This window comes from Manis javanica, chromosome 2, assembly GCF_040802235.1.
Source record: "Manis javanica isolate MJ-LG chromosome 2, MJ_LKY, whole genome shotgun sequence".
In the NCBI taxonomy this organism is placed as follows: Eukaryota; Metazoa; Chordata; class Mammalia; order Pholidota; family Manidae; genus Manis; species Manis javanica.
The window spans coordinates 195,803,779-195,822,683 of record NC_133157.1 but is presented as its reverse complement, the minus strand read 5'-3'; the positions used below and the strand labels follow the sequence as shown (position 1 = coordinate 195,822,683).

Genomic DNA, 18,905 nt, shown 5'->3' with positions numbered 1-18,905 from the left:
TTGGTATCTTTACCCTAGAGAATTAGTGTGACCTTGACTTTGCATAATGCTGATCACAGAGTTTCAATAGGGATTTTACACTGTTACATTGCTTTGACTGTAAATATCCTGCCTTGATTTTTCTGGAGGCCCTCACCCTACTTTGACTACACCCACGGTCCCTGTCTCATGTGCACTTATTTTCATTTGGAAATGAATTGTCATGTATCTTTGCATGAAAAGCAGTTTTGGTGAATAGATCTAACAGCACATTTAAGAGGGTTACTGCAAGATATCTTACATCAAGTGAGATATTATTCACTTCTTTTCATATTCAAGTCTCCTCCCTCCCACTTCAAGAAAATATTATTGCATTGGAAATTTATAACTCTGTTTTCCATGTTGGGGGTCTCTCTTCAGGAGATCTGGTCAGTGGACTCATGTGTTTTTAAAATCATAATAATACATATTCATTGCTTTTTTCTTTTTGATCTTCCACACAATATCATTTAATAGTTAATTTCCCTTTATTGAGAGTTTTATATGGAAGTATATTTCCCAAACACTGTAAAATGCAACAAGAGGTTAACACATACTTAGGGATTCAAATGAACTAAGGACCTTAATTGAGATCTTCTGATTAATATTTATTTATTAAAGATGAGTCAGAGTAGAGCCATTTTTTGAAATGATTTCAAAATTAATTCTTACTAGCAGTTAATTTGAATCAAGATGCCACAATAGGCAAATTCCTTTTGTCTTAGTCCATTACAGTGTCCCATGACCAATGAATCACATTCAATCCCACTCCAGCTAAGGTATGGTCTTTATTGTGTGTCAGACACAGAATTATTTTAAGGATTAAATGAAACCACATATGCAGTGTTATTGAAAGGCCTAACATACAGTAAGGCTCAGTAAATGATAGCTCTTGTCTTTTTCCTATACAAACTAATCAGATGAGGAATAAAAATAAGAATTCAAGCTCAAATGTGTTCCTCAGTTGTAAATGAAGAAATTATTAATAACACTTCCTAAAGATAGAAAAGCACACTTTGCTACAGTGGACTTTTGTATTAGTGGAGAGAGATTGAGCTCAACTCTGACTACAAGAATGAATTTATAGCCAAGGAACAGGGTAGGGATCAGTGGACAGAAAATTACTAAGAGGGAACATTAGGGACAGGGGGATTCTGACTAAACCTGTCATATAGGATTTTTTCTGAAAGTAGTCAGGGTGATAAGATACTAAGGGTGGGGATGAGAAATCTGATCAGATATCAAAGGGAGGGGAATTTTCAGTAAACTGGAATAAATGAGCCCAGAGTCCAGGCTGAGACCTAGTTAAAAGGAGCACCATTAGGAGCCTAACTAAAGTTTTGTCAAGACAAGGAGTCCTTGTCACAGTTAGCTAGTTTGTGGCCTGTAGGACATTAGTGACATAGTTCAAGTACAAGTTATTAGTCATAGCTAATGCCTGAAAAGGCAGAGTGGGGGCCATGAAATAGGAGAGTCTGAGGTTGATGAGAGACATGCTGGATGTTGGTTTTGGTCAAATTTGGCCAGGAGGCAGTAAATTTCCATTTGAATTAGTTTTTATGAGATTACTTTATCTTATTCTGTTCTGTCTAGTCGTGTGTTTACTTATTGTTGTGAAATAATCCCTAATTTCACAAATCCTTTCTTATAGAGAAACCAGCAAAAAAACCTTTTTTTTTGTTTTCACATTCTTAATAAGTTTACCCAACTTAAGGTAATCAAACTAACAACTATCTTTTTTTTTCTCTTTTTGTTTAATTTTGTTATCATTAACCTACAATTATATGAAGAACATTATGTTTACTAGGCTCTCCCCTACCCCAAATCCCCCCCACAAACCCCATTACAGTCACTGTCCATCAGCATAGTAAGATGTTGTAGAATCACTGCTTGTCTTCTCTGTGTTACAAAGCCCTCCCCTTTCCCCCACCCCCCACTTTATACATGCTAATCATAATACCCCCTTTCTTCTTCCCTGCCCTTATCCCTCTCTACCCTCCCATTCTCCCCAGTCTCTTTCCCTTTGGTAACTGTTAGTCCCATCTTGGGTTCTGTGATTCTGCTGCTGTTTTGTTCCTTCAGTTTTTCTTTTGTACTTATACTCCACAGATGAGTGAAATCATTTGGTATTTGTCTTTCTCCACTTGGCTTCTAGATCCATCCATGTTGTTGCAAATGGTAGGATTTGTTTTATTCTTATGGCTGAATAATATTCCATTGTGTATATGTACCACATCTTCTTTATCCATTCATCTACCGATGGACATTTAGGTTGCTTCCAATTCTTGGCTATTGTAAATAGTGCTGAGATAAACATAGGGGTGCATCTGTCTTTCTCAAACTTGACTGCTGCATTCTTAGGGTAAATTCCTAGGAGTGGAATTCCTGGGTCAAATGGTAAGTCTGTTTTGAGCATTTTGATGAACCTCCATATTGCTTTCCACAATGGTTGAAATAATTTACATTCCCACCAGCAGTGTAGGAGGGTTACCCTTTCTCCACGACCTCGCCAACATTTGTTGTTGTTTGTCTTTTGGATGGTAGCTATCCTTACAGGTGTGAGGTGATATCTCATTGTGGTTTTAATTTGCATTTCTCTGATAACTAGTGATGTGGCGCATCTTTTCATGTGTCTGTTGGCCATCTGAATTTCTTCTTTGGAGAACTGTCTGTTCAGCTCCTCTGCCCTTTTTTAATTGGATTATCTACTTTTTTTTTTGAGATATGTGAGCTCTTTATATATTTTGGATGTCAAGCCTTTATTTACAAATATATTCTCCCATACTGTACGATACCTTTTTGTTCTATTGATGGTCTCCTTTGCTGTACAGAAGCTTTTCAGCTTGATATAGTCCCACTTGTTCATTTTTGCTTTTGTTTTCCTAGCCCAGGGAGATATATTCATGAAAGAAGTCACTCATGTTTATGTCCAAGAGATTTTTGCCTATGATTTTCTCTAAAAGTTTTATGGTTTCATGATTACATTCAGGTATTTGATCCATTTTGAAGTTACTTTTTGTGTATGGGGTGAGACAGTGATCCAGTTTCATTCTCTTACATGTAGCTGTCCAGTTTTGCCAGCACCATTGTTGAAGAGACTTTCATTTGCCCATTGTATGTCCATGGCTCCTTTATTGAATACTAATTGACCATATATGTTTGGGCCAATCTCTGGAGTCTCTAATCTGTTCCACTGGTCTGTGGCTCTGTTCTTGTACTAGTACCAAATTGTCTTGATTACTATGGCTTTGTAGTAGAGCTTGAGTTGGGGAGTGAGATCCCCGCCACTTTATTCTTCTTTCTCAGGATTGCTTTGGCAATTCGGGGTCTTTGGTGTTTCCATATGAATTTTTGAACTATTTGTTCCAGTTCATTGAAGAATGTTGCTGGTAATTTGATAGGGATTGCAGCAAATCTGTATGTTGCTTTGGGCAGGATGGCCATTTTGGCAATATTAATTCTTCCTAGCCAAGAGCATGGGATGAGTTTCCATTTGTAAGTGTCCTCTTTAATTTCTCTTTAGAGTGTCTTATAGTTTAAAGGGTATAGGTCTTTCACTTCTTTGGTTAGGTTTATTCATAGGTATTTTATTCTTTTTGATGCAATTGTGAATGGAATTGTTTTCCTGATTTCTGTATCTATTGGTTCATTGTTAGTGTACAGGAAAGCCACAGATTTCTGTGTGTTAATTTTGTATCCTGCTACTTTGCTGTATTACGATATCAGTTCTAGTAGTTTTGGAGTGGAGTCTTTAGGTTTTTTTATGTACAATATCATGTCATCTGCAAATAGTGACAGTCTAACTTCTTCTTTACCAATCTGGATTCCTTGTATTTCTTTGTTTTGTCTAATTGCCATGGCTAGGACCTCCAGTACTATGTTAAATAACAGTGGGGAGAGTGGCATCCCTGTCTTGTTCCTGATCTCAGAGGAAAAGCTTTCAGCTTCTTGCTGTTCAGTATGATGTTGGCTGTGGGTTTATCATATATGGCCTTTATTATGTTGAGGTACTGGCCCTCTATACCCATTTTGTTGAGAGTTTTTATCATGAATGGATGTTGAATTTTGTTGAATGCTTTTTCAGCATCTATGGAGATGCTCATGTGGTTTTTGTCCTTTTTATTGATGTGGTGGATGATGTTGATGGATTTTAATGTTGTACCATCCTTGCATCCCTGGGATGAATCCCACTTGGTCATGGGGTATGATCCTTTTGTATATTTTTGAATTCAGTTTGCTAATATTTGATTGAGTATTTTTGCATCTATGTTCATCAGGGATATTGGTCTGTAATTTTCTTTTTTGGTGGGGTCTTTGCCTGGTTTTGATATTAGGGTGATGTTGGCTTCATAGAATGAGTTTGAGAGTATTCCCTCTCTTCTATTTTTTGGAGAACTTTAAGGAGAATGGGTATTATATCTTCTCTGTATGTCTGATAAAATTCCGAGATAAATCCATCTGGCCCGGGTGTTTTTTTTCTTGGGTAGTTTGATTACCGCTTCAATTTCTTTGCTTGTAATTGGTTTGTTTAGATTTTGTGTTTCTTCCTTGGTCAGCTTTGGAAGATTGTATTTTCCTAGGAAGTTGTCCATTTCTTCTAGGTTTTCCAGCTTCTTAGCATATAGGTTTTCATAGTAGTCTCTAATAATTCTTTGTATTTCTGTTGGGTCCGTCATGATGTTTCCTTTCTCATTTCTGATTCTGTTGATGTGTGTTGATTCTCTTTTTCTCTTAATAAGTCTGGCTAGTGGCTTATCTATTTTGTTTATATTCTCAAAGAACCAGCTCTTGGTTTAATTGATTTTTGCTATTGTTTTATTCTTCTCAATTTTGTTTATTTCTTCTCTGATCTTTATTATGTCCCTCCTGCTGCTGACTTTAGGCCTCATTTGTTTTTCTTTTTCAAATTTTGATAACTGTGACATTAGACTCTTCATTTGGGATTGTTCTTTAAATATGCCTGTATTGCTATATACTTTCCTCTTAAGACTGCTTTCACTGCATCCCACGAAAGTTGGGGTTTTGTGTTGTTGTTGTCATTTATTTCCATATATTGCTGGATCTTCATTTTAATTTGGTCGTTGATCCATTGACTATTTAGAAGTGTGTTGTTAAGCCTCCATGTGTTTGTGAGCCTTTTTGCTTTCCTGGTACAATTTATTTCTAGTTTTATATCTTTGTGGTCTGAAAAGTTGGATAGTAGGATTTCAATCTTTTGGAATTTACTGAGTCTCTTTTTGTGGCCTAGTATGTGGTCTATTCTGGAGAATGTTCCATGTGCACTTGAGAAGAATGTGTATCATGTTGCTTTTGGGTGTAGAGTTCTATAGATGTCTGTTAGGTCCATCTGTTCTAGTGTGTTGTTCAGTGCCTATGTGTCCTTACTTATTTTCTGTCTGGTGGATCTGTCCTTTGGAGTGAATGGTGGTTGAAGTCTCCTAACATGACTGCATTGCAGTCTATTTCCTCCTTTAGTTCTGTTAGTATTTGTTTCACATATGCTGGTGCTCCTGTGTTGGGTGCATATATATTTATAATGGTTATATCCTCTTGTTGGACTGAACCCTTTATCATAATGTAATGTCCTTCTTTATCTTTTGTTACTTTCTTTGTTTTGAAGTCTATTTTGTCTGATACTAGTACTGCAACACCTGCTTTTTTCTCCCTATTGTTTGCATGAAATATCTTTTTCTATCCCTTGACTTTAAGTCTGTGCATGTCTTTGGGTTTGAGGTGAGTCTCTTGTAAGCAGCATATAGATGGATCTTGTTTTTTTGTCCATTCAGTGACTCTATGTCTTTTGATTGGTGTATTCAGTCCATTTACATTTAGGGTGATTTTCGATAGGTATGTACTTATTGCCATTTCAGGCTTCAGATTCGTGGTTACCAGAGGTTCCAGGTTACTGTCCTTACTATCTAAGAGTCTAACTTAACTCACTTAGTATGCTGTTACAAATACAATTTAAAGGTTCTTTTCTATTTCTCTTCCTTTTTCTTCCTCCTTAATTCTTTACATATAGGGTATCAAATTCTGTACTGTTTGTCTATCCCTTGATTGACTTTGGGGATAGTCAATTTAATTTTGCATTTGCCTCACAATCAGCTGCTCTACCCTCCCTACCATGATTTTACTACCTCTGGTGACAGCTATCCAACCCTAGGAACACTTCCATCTATAGCAGTCCCTCCAAAATAGACTGCAGAGATGGTTTGTGGGAGGTAAACTCTCTCAGCTTTTGCTTATCTGGAAATTGCTTAATCCCTCCTTCAAATTTAAATGATAATCTTGCTGGATAAAGTAATCTTGGTTCCAGTCCCTTCTTCATGGCATTTGATACATCATGCCACTCTCTTCTGGCCTGTAAGGTTTCTGCTGAGAAGTCTGATGTTAGTCTGATGGGCTTTCCTTTGTATGTGATCTTATTTCTGCCTCTGGCTGCTTATAACAGTCTGTCCTTATCCTTGATCTTTCCCATTTTAATTACTATGTGTCTTGCTGTTGTCTTCCTTGGGTCCCTTGTATTGGGGGATCTGTGGACCTCCATGGCCTGACATACTATGTCTTTCCCCAGATTGGGGAAGTTTTCAGCAACTACCTCCTCAAAGACACTTTCTATCCCTTTCTCTCTCTTCTTCTTCTGATATCCCTATAATGCAAATATTGTTTCGCTTGGATTGGTCACACAGTTCTCTCAATATTATTTCATTTTTAGAGATCCTTTTTTCTCTCTGTGCCTCAGCTTCTTTGTATTCCTCTTTTCTAATTTCTATTTCATTAATTGTCTCCTCCACCGTATCCAACCTGCTTTTAATACCCTTCACTGTGTTCTTCAATGATTGGATCTCTGACCTGAATTCATTCCTGAGTTCTTGGATGTCTTTCCATACCTCCATTAGGATGTTGATGATTTTTATTTTGAACTCCATTTCAGGAAGAGTCACAAGGTCCATATCATTTAAATCTTTCTCGGGAGTTGTATTAACAATTTTACTCTGGACAAGGTTCCTTTGGCATTTCATTTTTGTATATGGTGCCCTCCAGTGTCCAGAAGCTCTATTCTGGAGCTGCTGAACCCCTGAAGCAATGTTGGGGGTCACAGGGGAGCCGTACTTGGGGTAGAAAAGAGCTGTTCCCCGCCTCCTGGCTGCTCTGCCTGTCTCCACTGCCTGAGCCAGTGGGCTGGTCACACAGTTATAAGTTTTTGTCCCAGAGCAGCCAGATATGGATCCCTGCTTTCCTCAAGCAGCCGGAATCCCAGTCTCCCCAGGAACTCTGCCTGTATTAACTTTCCAACCCAGTAGTCATGCAAGTCTCATAAAAGCACCATGAAATGTAGGTTTGTGCTCCCAGAGCAGATCTCCAAAGCTAGGTATTTAGCAGTCCCGACCCTTCCACTCTCTCCCTGCTCCGTTTGTCTTCCTCCCACTGATGAGCTGGGGTAGGTGAGGGGCTCGGGTCCCGAGGGGCCACAGCTCTGGTATGTTTCCCCCTTCACTGAGGTCTGCTCTTTTCTCCAGGTGTGTGCAGTCTGATGCTGTCCTCTTTCCTGTTCCTCTCTCAGGATTAGTTGTGCCAGTTAAATTTTCTAATTGTATCCAGTTTTAGGAGGAAGCCTCTGTCTCTCCTCTTACACCACCATCTTTTCTCAACTATCTTTTTTAAATGAACCATTCAGAAACCTCAAAAGCAGTAGAGTAAACTTTAATTATTCTAATTAAACCTTAATATATACATATATATATATATAGATATTTGGTGTTCCTGAATTTCTATTTTTAAATATTAAATCAGTTAGAAGAATACTCAGCCTCTCCAGGGGACCAAAAATTTATGGGAAGGAATTTTTGCAATACTACCACTACTTGCATTCCAGACTTCTGTTTTATTTCCTCTGCTGGGACATTTTTTTACCTCACTCTATCTGTCTCACAAAACAGAGAGATTGCAAAAACTATAACAATAGGGTAAGACTATTTGTAGTTTCCAAAACATATTAAAATAATAGTAGCATAGCATAGACTTTAGGAACATAGTCCATTTTTTTATTTTATTCAATTTTTTTCCCAGGAAATATCACTTCTATTTATTATGTTGTTATATCTTGAAATATAATATAATTAGGTATTCTTCGATATCTCAGTGTTATATGAAGTGATACAATTACAAATGAATACAGGACAAATCTATAGACAAAGATACCCATTCCCAAAGATATATTTTTCACATGCATGTATAGATATTCTTTTCCTACTACGGAAAATGTTAGATATCTAAAAGAATGCACAGTGTAAATAACAGTTGCTATATTTAAAGTCAATAGATAAATGAGTGGGTAGATAAGCTAAAATTTAAAATGTTTAAATATTTTTATTAAACAGAATAAACAAATCTCAAGAACTGTTTTGAGATCTTATTTTCAAAAAAACAAGTTCTCTAAAATAAGAAAAATGAGAAAATGTTAATGTCATTTATAATGCCAACATGAACTTCTGAAAATTTCATACACTATCAAAATTTAAAGATCATCTAAAACCATTTAACTACCAATTACATTGTAATTTTATTGCTTTTTTGTTTTTTGTATATTTACTTATTAAAGTATAGTTGATACTCGGTATTAGTTTCAAGTACACAATACAGTGGTTCAACAGTTACATACATTATTAAATCCTCACCCCAACACACATTATTAAATCCTCACCCCAAGTAGTGCAGTACTGTCAACATAGAAAGATGTTACCACTGCATTGTAATTTTAATGACAAAATTAAAGAATCATCTAAAGCCATTTAATTACCAATTACATTGTAATTGTAATAACTGTTTTTTAGTAAATTATGCTATCTGTCTATCATGATCTTTCTCATTTTCTCCATTTTGCAACATTTCCATTGCCTTAATTAATTAGCTTGTTAATCAATATTATGAGTATTATGAAATAGTTCTTTACATTTATTCTGTGATTGCTAGATGTAAACAGTACAGTGAGGGACATAAAAGGAATACATCATCTTACCTCATCCATCAGTTGGAGAACAAGGACAAGTGAAATAGTTAACCTTGTATTATTCACTGACCTGTCCTCTGAATAATTTGAAACCATTAAAATCACTCTGGATAATTACCTTTGTTTGATTTTCCTTTTTTCCATATTTCCTTTTCCAGTGTATCCATAATTTACATTGTACATGAGTTCTTCAAATCCCCATTTCCCTGATTTCTTAAGATTTCTCTACAGTATAGGAGTTTTGGATAGAGGAAAGCTATGTATTAGCTGGATCATTAGGAAGAAGATGGAATCTGAGATTATCTATTAAAGATTTAGATTTGTTAAGGGGACAATTGATAATTCATGGCAGAGAAATAAGGCATAAAACCAGTGAGTAGACTTACATGAATGGGAAATAATGGAAATTCAGAAGAGTAGAGTTCAATATGGAAGTCTTAAATTTCAGGGTACTGACTTTGAACTTGGGGCCATTTAGTAGTAAGGTACAGAAGCAAAGAAATAGCATATCTTCAGGATATATATGTCTAAAATGATATATAGAATAGATGGAGATGAAGGATACTTAAGAGAGGCCAGACACTATTGTTTGTCTTACTGACCTGGAGTAATGAAGGCTTTGGGTAGGGTAAGAGAAGTAATAAATGACTTTATTCTATTCATTGGGGGTGGATTTCAGACACATTTTGTGGAGGAAAAAAAATACTGGATTTAAAGATGAATGAGGATTTCAAAGTCTTGGGTGCCTAGAATAATAATGGCCACATTGAGAAGAGGAATATAGCAGGTAAAGTAACTGTGTTGAAGATAAAATTGTCCGTTGTATTTTGGTTTCTCATTAAAAACAACAACATTTATATGAAATGAATATGCTTAATAAATACACTTAAAATATACAATTTTCCTCTTTAAAATTGAGCTTTTATTTAATTTTAGCATTTTGTGTAGCTTCATTTTAAACTTGGGTGACTAATACAAATAAACATTTTCTCATGTGAATGTGATTTAATGTGATGTATAACTTTGAAAGTGCCAATTACTGTATTTTTAGAATATGAAAATAGTTGTTATTCAATGTTTAAATTTCCTATTTGGAAAATAAAAATTATTTATTTTATCTTATTCCCAATTTCTCATCTGGGGGCATTTTTGTACCCTAGGGAACATTTGGCAGTATCCGGAGATATGGTATGGTATAGTCTCACGTAGGGATTGTAAGTCACAAGGAAGATTATCATCAGGAGACAGCGAAGTGTACTACAGACTATTTGAAACACTGACAAGTAGCCACCAGAGCAGATGCACTGTTTTACTTAGAAACATACTGGCATTCATATTTTCATATATTGCAAAATGCCTCTACTTTCCTGTTTATATATATTTTACATCAGAATGATAAACCTCAAATCAAAACATTGATAAGACTTTAAAAATACATTATAAATATTAAGTATAATATTGGTTATGAACAGAGTCAGAGTATCCTAAATAATCAAATAGAGTCTTAAAGATAAAACCAATTTCGTAGGTTTCTTTTAATGAATAAGTGAAGCAAATCTTGCATAATTTTTAGAGTTGGAATATAATGAGCTCAAGAAACTTAGCTACTGCTACAATTATTATTGTATAATTATAAATAGTATAGTATGTAATGTAACTATATTATTTATCATTATATATAAAATTATAAAATAAGAGTTTATAAAATTATATATAAACATATATAATTATATATAATTTATAACAATACAAAATTTTGTAGATAATTGTACATTTTCATCAAGTTCTTATATAACTAAATGACCTGAATTTGGTCTTTGTTGGGTAGATGTCCAAATGAATTGTTAAAGAAATCGCGGGTTATTTAAATAAAGCTATGAGAACATTAACATTTGTGAAAATCATCATTCGCAATTGTTTAAAAATTAAGAATCAATTTGAGCAAATCTGGTTCCCATCAAACTTTTGCCCCTCTCCCTTTGTTTTCCAGGTGTCACGGTGAACACCTATTCATGCTTGGACCCTGGCATACCTGTGCACGGCCGCCGCTATGGCCATGATTTCTCCATCGGATCCACTGTTTCGTTTAGTTGTGACCCAGGATACAGGCTGAACCATGAAGAGCCCCTTCTATGTGAAAAAAACCACTGGTGGAGTCATCCACTCCCAACTTGTGATGGTAAGAACTCATTCAATATGCAAAGTAAGCTGACCCATAAACCAAAAATAAAACAGTCTTTATAAAATGTGGGGCTGAACATAACAACAAATGACCTCCATTCTAAAATTTTTCTGCAGAGACAACTAATCTAAATTTCTTGTGGTAAAGGGAGAAACAGTGAATAAACATAATTTCTTTCCCTGACATTATGTAGGCTTGATTGGCCTAGATTGCCTGGATACTCAAGGTATAGCGTTCTCTGCTCTTAGGCACATGAGCTCTTGTGTTGAGTCCACAGTCCCTAACCGGCTGATTGACAAAGCAGACTAGAAAATGAAGTGGTGGTGACAGTAATGACTGCTAACATTTATCGAAGGTTTACCATATGCTGGCACTGCTACAGGTGCTTTACATATATAACTCAATTTATTGTCAAAATAACTCTTTGAGGTAAATGGCATTATGATCATTTAACAGGGAGAAAACAAAGGCAAAGGTTAAGTGCCTTGCCTTCTATCACCCCACTAGTTAATGGCAGACAGTATTGAAAGTCAAACATCCTAGATCCAGATCCTATGCAGAGAACTCCACTGTTACAATGCCTCCTGCCCACATTTTCCACAACAGTAAAGTACTAAAATTATTTAAAATTGAAAGTATAATTATGGATATATTAATATTTCCTTGGGGATGCCAAGGTTCATTTTAAGGATTTTGTATAAAGTATACATATAGCCATTTAAGTAGTTTATAGAAACTGTGCCTCTTAGAATATGTGACTCTAAAACAGGACATCTCCCTTTTTACTATCAGTTATGTCATATGGAAAGAGTATTTTGAATCCAATTCTATTTTATGTATACTTAATTTTCTGAGTAAAGCATGATCCTTCCTAAATTCATTTTGTTTCACTCTTGACCAAAAACCTTGAACCTGAAGTCAAAAATGGTTCAGTTAGATCCTGCTCTACTTAATAAATTTGAGATCTTATCTTTCACCATGCATTTCTTGAGGGGTCTCTTTACTTCCCCCCTCTTGACCTCAGGTCTGTTCTCCACAGAACAGTTCCTGTCACACAGTTGGTGCTCAGTAAGTCTGTATTGAATGAAATAATGGACAAGCTATACTTTTCAGACTTTGGAAAATACTTACTACATTTTGATTTTGCATATATATTTTATTCCCTTTACCTTCATTAATGTTTTTCCTTTTCACTGGAATGCTCCAGCCCTTCCTTCAATGTTCAAAAGCCTAGTCAAGCTTTAAGATCATTGACCTGATTATGCTCTGCCTGGAAAAAGCATTTAGGCAAAATCCTGACTTTTCCTAAATCCTGCGGTTCTGTACTTGTTATGCCATTTTTCAGTAATTTATAACCACCTATTGATTCACTAAATCAATATTTGTTAATTATACTGTGTAAGCACTGAATAAATATTGTTGAGCATGAACAAACACTGTCTGTGTTCTCCTTGAGCTAGTGGTTAGTAGTTATACTCCTTTTATTCTTTTTCCTTATTGTACTCTTAAAGTCAAGAACCATGTGTTCTCATGTTCCCTTAACACATATTTTTAAAAGACATTTCCTGATACACAGATATTCGATTACAAAAATAATTTTTACTAGCCACTTTGATTAGATCTCACTCTTGCATACCTCTTTAGTCTTTATCCTAGAATGAGACTTGAATGGCTCCCAGAAATCCAGACAAGAAGGGTCAGGGTAGCATTCCTTTTTTTTGGCCAACAAGTGTCGAGGGTAATATTAATGTCAAAATTCAACCCCAAGTAATGTGTTCTGTGTATTGGGAATACAAGATTGACATAAGCACTAGAGGTAAATTTGAGGTAATTTGCCTGGTGTGACTTAACCCTTAAGGAACTAGGTACCATTAACTAACATAACTACCCTATATTATAGATAGGTAGGAGGACATATATATGCTGAATTGCCTAAAACAAATCCTGTTTTCACCTTTTGTCCTGGAAAACCAGTCTCAGGCTTCAAGTAATCCAATTTGTTTGATGAACAATGTAGTTATACTATTATTTGGGGGAAATTTAGCACTAAAGAAACTACATGATTAACTCAGGGTTACCTACATCATTAAAAACAGAACCCAAAATTGAAGTGAATGTACTTAAGCTTCATCAGTTTCCTCATTTCTTTTATGTTATTAAGGAAACTCAAGGACAACAATCTTAGATAAGGTTGTACAGTTCAGAGTGGGGAGATCTAGAAATAGGAAAATAACAGATTTGAGACTGAAAACAAACAAAAAAATCATAAAGGGGTTTTTAACAGTTGGCTATTTCCATGCTCCTTTGCAATACTCAAAGGGTTTTGATGGAACTGTCTAGAAATGGTCTGTTGTAGTTATAGACTGTCCAGCACTCACATGGTGTGTATCACCACCAAGGGTAAGGTGTAACTTTACAAATCTGGGTTATTACATTCAAGGGCATGGCTTTTTGAGGAGACTTCAAATATTTTAAAGCTCTAGTTGAGAATTAATCATGTGATAAAGTAGTGATCACATGTGGCAAAAATCAGGGAAGGAAAAAGCTACTAGCCAAGAGACTGCTTAAGATCATGGACTCTGCACTGCTCGTGTTCTGTTTGCTTTTTCATCTGCAAACTGTGAAAAAGTAATCACAGTGCTTTTCTTAGAGTTTTGTTGTGGGGATTAATTAATAAAAATAAAAGTCTTCAGAATCATGACAGTCACATTGTAAATTCAAATGAGTGTTTGGTCTTGCTGTTGTTAAGAATGAGTCGTAGTTGCAATCCATCCTAAGTTTTATTAGATGTAAAATAAAGTACATTTATTTTCATATTTTTAGTTTCATATTTCAAAAGAAAAAAGGAGACCTAAATCATACTCCTTACCCCTTATTTACTGTGAAATTAGGTCTTTTGACTCAGTTCCTTTCAAGGCCTTCATCTGAAACTAATATCCTCAAATAACAGAAATTTCCACTATGTCATAAAAATGCACTCTGTATTTTGTCTTCTAGTTATAATCAAAATAACTGTATAATGTCTATTAATAATACATTAGTTATTGACCATGACTCTTAAATATTCTAATATGTTTATAATTACTTAACTTTATTCATTTATCTGCACAATATCCCTTTAACATCCCACCTTCAACACAGGTATGATGGGTGCAGTTCACACACAGAAAATCCCCAAGAAATTTCCCAACTACAGGAAGAAGATTTGACAAAGTTCCTTTTATTCAAAAAAATGCCAATGTACAGAACAGCTTCCCCACTACAACTTGTACACATACCAGATACACACACATGCATCCACAGAAGCACATCTGATGTACTTACTAAAAATTTCACATCTCTCTTTTATGGTACTTTTGTGTTTAATTAATTAACTAATTTAACTCTTTTAATTTTGATCCTTCTGTTTACTGAGTTTTATGTATAAATTATAGGCCTTTCAGGTAGAGATTGTTGGTTTTAATCTAGTAGAGCAGTTTTACTCATCACATTTTATTCAACAAATTCATACCATGCTGTATTGGTGGCTTTTTTGTCTGACTCTCTCAATGGAGAATAAAATGGAATACAGTTTACTAGGAATAAATTGACTTGTAAAAATAATAAAACAGTCCTCTGTCAAGAAGTAGAATTAATTACAAAGAAAGTAAAAACAGGTCAACTTTGCACCACCATTATCAGCAAGATATATCAGCAAGGAAATGGTGGTATACCTAGTTCTTAAAATGATCACAGAATCACAATGGGACTTTTGTAAATATTGAAAAAAAGGAGGTTCAATAAGAATAATTATCAGCAAAGGCCTGTGCAGCCTCTAGACAGGAGCTTAGGATACCAAATCATGCATATTACTGTAATGTCCTGATAATAAGTGAAATTGGAAGAATGTGCTTCTCTTGCTCTCAGGAAGGTAGCCTGTTAAGACAGCCCCAAGAGGGATACCTTATTTTACTTCTGGGTGGAGTAAAAGAAATTACAAAAGGAGTCATTTTTAATTTTGTATGTATATGTAAGTCTAAGCCTGAACGCTTAAATACATCTAGGAACTGCAAACATTATTTCTAGTCAGATGTGGAATACAACCAGATGATGGCCTCAACTCTTCTAAGCGTTGCTACTTAGAAGAAATTGTGAAAAAGAATAAGGCCAAAACCTGCCCTTCTAGTGTCCCAAGGGTGTTTAACAAGAATCATAGGAGTCAGGTCATATGTTGCATTCACAGTTTTTTCTGTCCTTGCCCATAATAGTTGGCATCTTCAAGTGAACAGAACACAGAGTGAACACCTCTCTGTTTCTACTAGAATATACATTTTTACCTGGCTGTATCTTTGTCTCTTTTAATTTTTAATACTAATAAAATTATCTGGCATACCATAACCACTGATCTGTTGAATGCGGTAGAAGACATTGTAAACTGCAATTTGCTCTTGAGTAAATGAACACTGAGTTAAGTTTAATTTCTTTGACCTCAGTTCATGAGCATTTATTTATTTTCATTATCTTGGAATATTTACTTAAAATTATATATCCTGTCAAAAATTCCTTTTTATTCATGATATTTCCCAGAGAAATGCAGAAGTACAGAAGCAGCTTTCAAAAATTTTCATAGCTTAGTTCACTGTTTTAGATAGAATTCTTTGAAGAATGATACACATCCCTTTTAGGAATCTAAAATAAATGGTTTTGTAAAGTTAATTAATTTTTTCGAAGCATAATAGAAGAGGGGCTGCTAAGTAATTAATTACTCATGTTTAATTTATGACCAATTTATGCAAATGTTCCTTGTAATTAGAAATGTGTAAGATAACTATGCACATCAAATTCAAGTGTGGAATTTGAGCTACATTCTCTCGGGGCCAATATTAAGTCTCAAAGGCTATTACATGCCTTTTTCTTCTCTAGTGCTGCAATGGATGAAATGACTTCCTAGTACTGAAAGAGGCCTTTACATACTCCTGTTATTACCAGGAAATAGCTTAAGTAAAGAAAATCAGTTTCTGTTTCAAGAGAGGAGAGAAGAGATTTGTTCAGCCTGTGCCTCTTTAACTATGACTGATCATATGACCATATTTCTTTGTATTTTCAGCATTATGCGGAGGAGATGTTAGAGGGCCTAGTGGAACAATCTTATCACCTGGTTACCCAGAATTCTATCCAAATTCTCTAAATTGTACATGGACTGTTGATGTAACCCATGGAAAAGGTAATTTGCCTCATGCAATGATAATTGGGCTATCTTCTGAATTTTCATTTCATCTCTATTTTCATTTCATTGTTCTTTACAATGTCATTTTGCATGAGCAAAAACAAATCAGTACTAAAATACGCTATTACAGAATTCAATTTAAGTAAATGCAGCAGAACATTACATTTACTTTTCTCTAGTATTATAATGCTCCTATGTTTATCATAATAGTAATATGAGATATTTATTTTCTTTTGATAGAGTAAAGTAATGTTATTTGGAATTTTCATGTCAAAAGCTCAAACAGGATGGCTTTTGTCTGTGATACAGTGGTAAAAGTTTGATTTTAAAAGTTCAAAAGGGAATGTGAAGATGCTCTGAAGTGTTGAGCCAATTGTAAAGCAAATGGTACATGGTTATATACACTTGTTTTTAAAATGTATATGATTATTTATTAAATTTTATTCTCCACACAAATTAATAACCATTCTAGGAATATTTGTGTCACAAATGTCCTGTCAGAATTGCAGATATATCTCACAAAATGGAATGGGAGTTTAAAATAGCTTCCTTATATTATACAGGAAAATGGAGGGCTACATACCACTTGCTATGTAAACAGAGGTTTAATTAACACTTCAGGTTTTGCATCTTTGCAGGTTGCAAGTGTTAATTCATCTGCATTTACATGGCAAGAAATGCAGATTTAGATACTTTTAAGAGCCAACAAAATTTGTTCAAAGTACAATTATTCCAAAGTGCAACCAAAGATATGTGAAGGATTATCTCTTAAAACTGGAGAAATCATCAAGCTAATAGGGTTAACCTTTCACCCATCATGCCAGTTTCTCTGCAGGGCAGAAACATGATGAACTGTCCTGGTATTTATTCTTACACTGATGGGAAAACATATTCCTTGGGAAAAATTTTTATATACTTCTAATTGAAAATTATTTTGTGATTGCTGTCCTTGTTCTGCTCTCTGGAGTTAGACAAAACCAAAACCAAAAACAAAAACAAACCAAACTTAATTACTGCCCAAACCTAAAATTCCTAAGTACACCAAGTCACTAGTTTGTGACCACCATGTTTGTTACATCTGCTACCTACCCATTCCCACTCTTATATCCCAACCTTTTCTTCCCAGACTAAATGTTCCCAGTTCCTTCAATTTTTTTACCATTAGCTGATTTTTTGATATCACCATTCTAATCACCTTTCTCTAGATGTGTTCAGTTTATTGCTATCCAGGGAATTAATAGTTCTAAAAATGTGTTTTTCCAGAATGAGACACTATATGGCATCATCTAACTCCATGAATTATTTCCATTAATAAAGCCTATTATATTTATTTTCATTAACTTTTTTGCTGCTGCAATTCTTGAGTTGGCAGTCAACTAATTCATTTCTTTAGATTATTGAGACTTTAAAGTCCAATTCCTAAAATTGTGTGATTGTGCAGTTGGTTATTTTTCTATCTTCACTGCAGGCTTCTTTTTTTTTTAAGTTCATTCTATCAAGGATCAGTGGACCTCTCAAATGCTTTGTAAGGCAAATAGTATAGGTGTTACTTGCATTTTATAGGCAAGAATCTTGAAGTCATTAGAGGTTATTTGTTATACACTCAAAGCCACAGTGCCTGTGAGTGTGGGACCAAGAAACTGAATCTATAACCAATGATTCCAAGTCTAGTGCTCTTTTTTTATGAAACCACAAACCTTTGTGCATACATCTTTATATTTCATTGTCAGGTTGTATTTTTCATCAGCACACCCACTTTCCCTGTTTATCTTAGCTTATATCTCTTCTACTAGCTTAACCTTGAATAGATTTTTAATCTTTACCCTGATTCAACAGCCATAGCAGAAGGCAGTGTATGTAGGCTTTTGTATTTCTGCCTATTATATTTCATATTAATTTTGACCCAGAGTTCATGTGAGGAAATTTTGAAGTAACTTACATTACATTTACATTTACATTATACAGTTTGAATTTCCTTAAAAGTCAATATGGCACCCTCCACAGCATGGTTGATGGCATGACTGTAACTGAACCTAGATTTTCATGATATTTTACCTTTAAGCCTGATATTTTCTGTATGTCTATAAATAACATAAATTGCCTTAATAGGACTTTCTGAATTATCACTTTTACGAGAAAATACTGTGATGTTGATACCAATGACTTTCCCTCATTAGTCCTCAAACCCCATTGCCTGTTAAGATTCTGTGTCTTTGCCTGTCTTCCCCTTTCTTCCTGAAATGTCTGTCTTAAAATTGTTCCTCCTCAAACTTCTGCTTTTAGAGGTCATTGCCTACAGAAGCCTCTACTAACCCCATGAAATATTAGTTACTTTTACTTTGTTCCATTATTGACTTACATTAACCAGTTTTATAACAGGAGAATGTGTTTGAACTTTTAGTTTATGTATCTTTTCCCTGGTATATCATGAATTATTTTCAGTCTTGTAAATATTTATATTCTGTAATGCCTAGAATATAGTAGGTTCT

The 18,905-nt window shown here is 34.8% G+C and overlaps 1 protein-coding gene across 5 annotated transcripts in view; it reads left to right on the top strand.

The window, feature by feature from the left end:
* Positions 1-18,905, top strand: part of CSMD3 (CUB and Sushi multiple domains 3) — a 1,174,595-nt gene that overhangs the window by 794,826 nt on the left and 360,864 nt on the right. For all 5 annotated transcript variants that reach the window (XM_073229983.1, XM_073229982.1, XM_073229981.1 and 2 more), the window contains 2 exons: positions 11,019-11,207; positions 16,297-16,413. In XM_073229983.1, the coding sequence (XP_073086084.1) occupies positions 11,019-11,207; positions 16,297-16,413 (306 nt within the window). The remainder of the gene's footprint in view (positions 1-11,018; positions 11,208-16,296; positions 16,414-18,905) is intronic.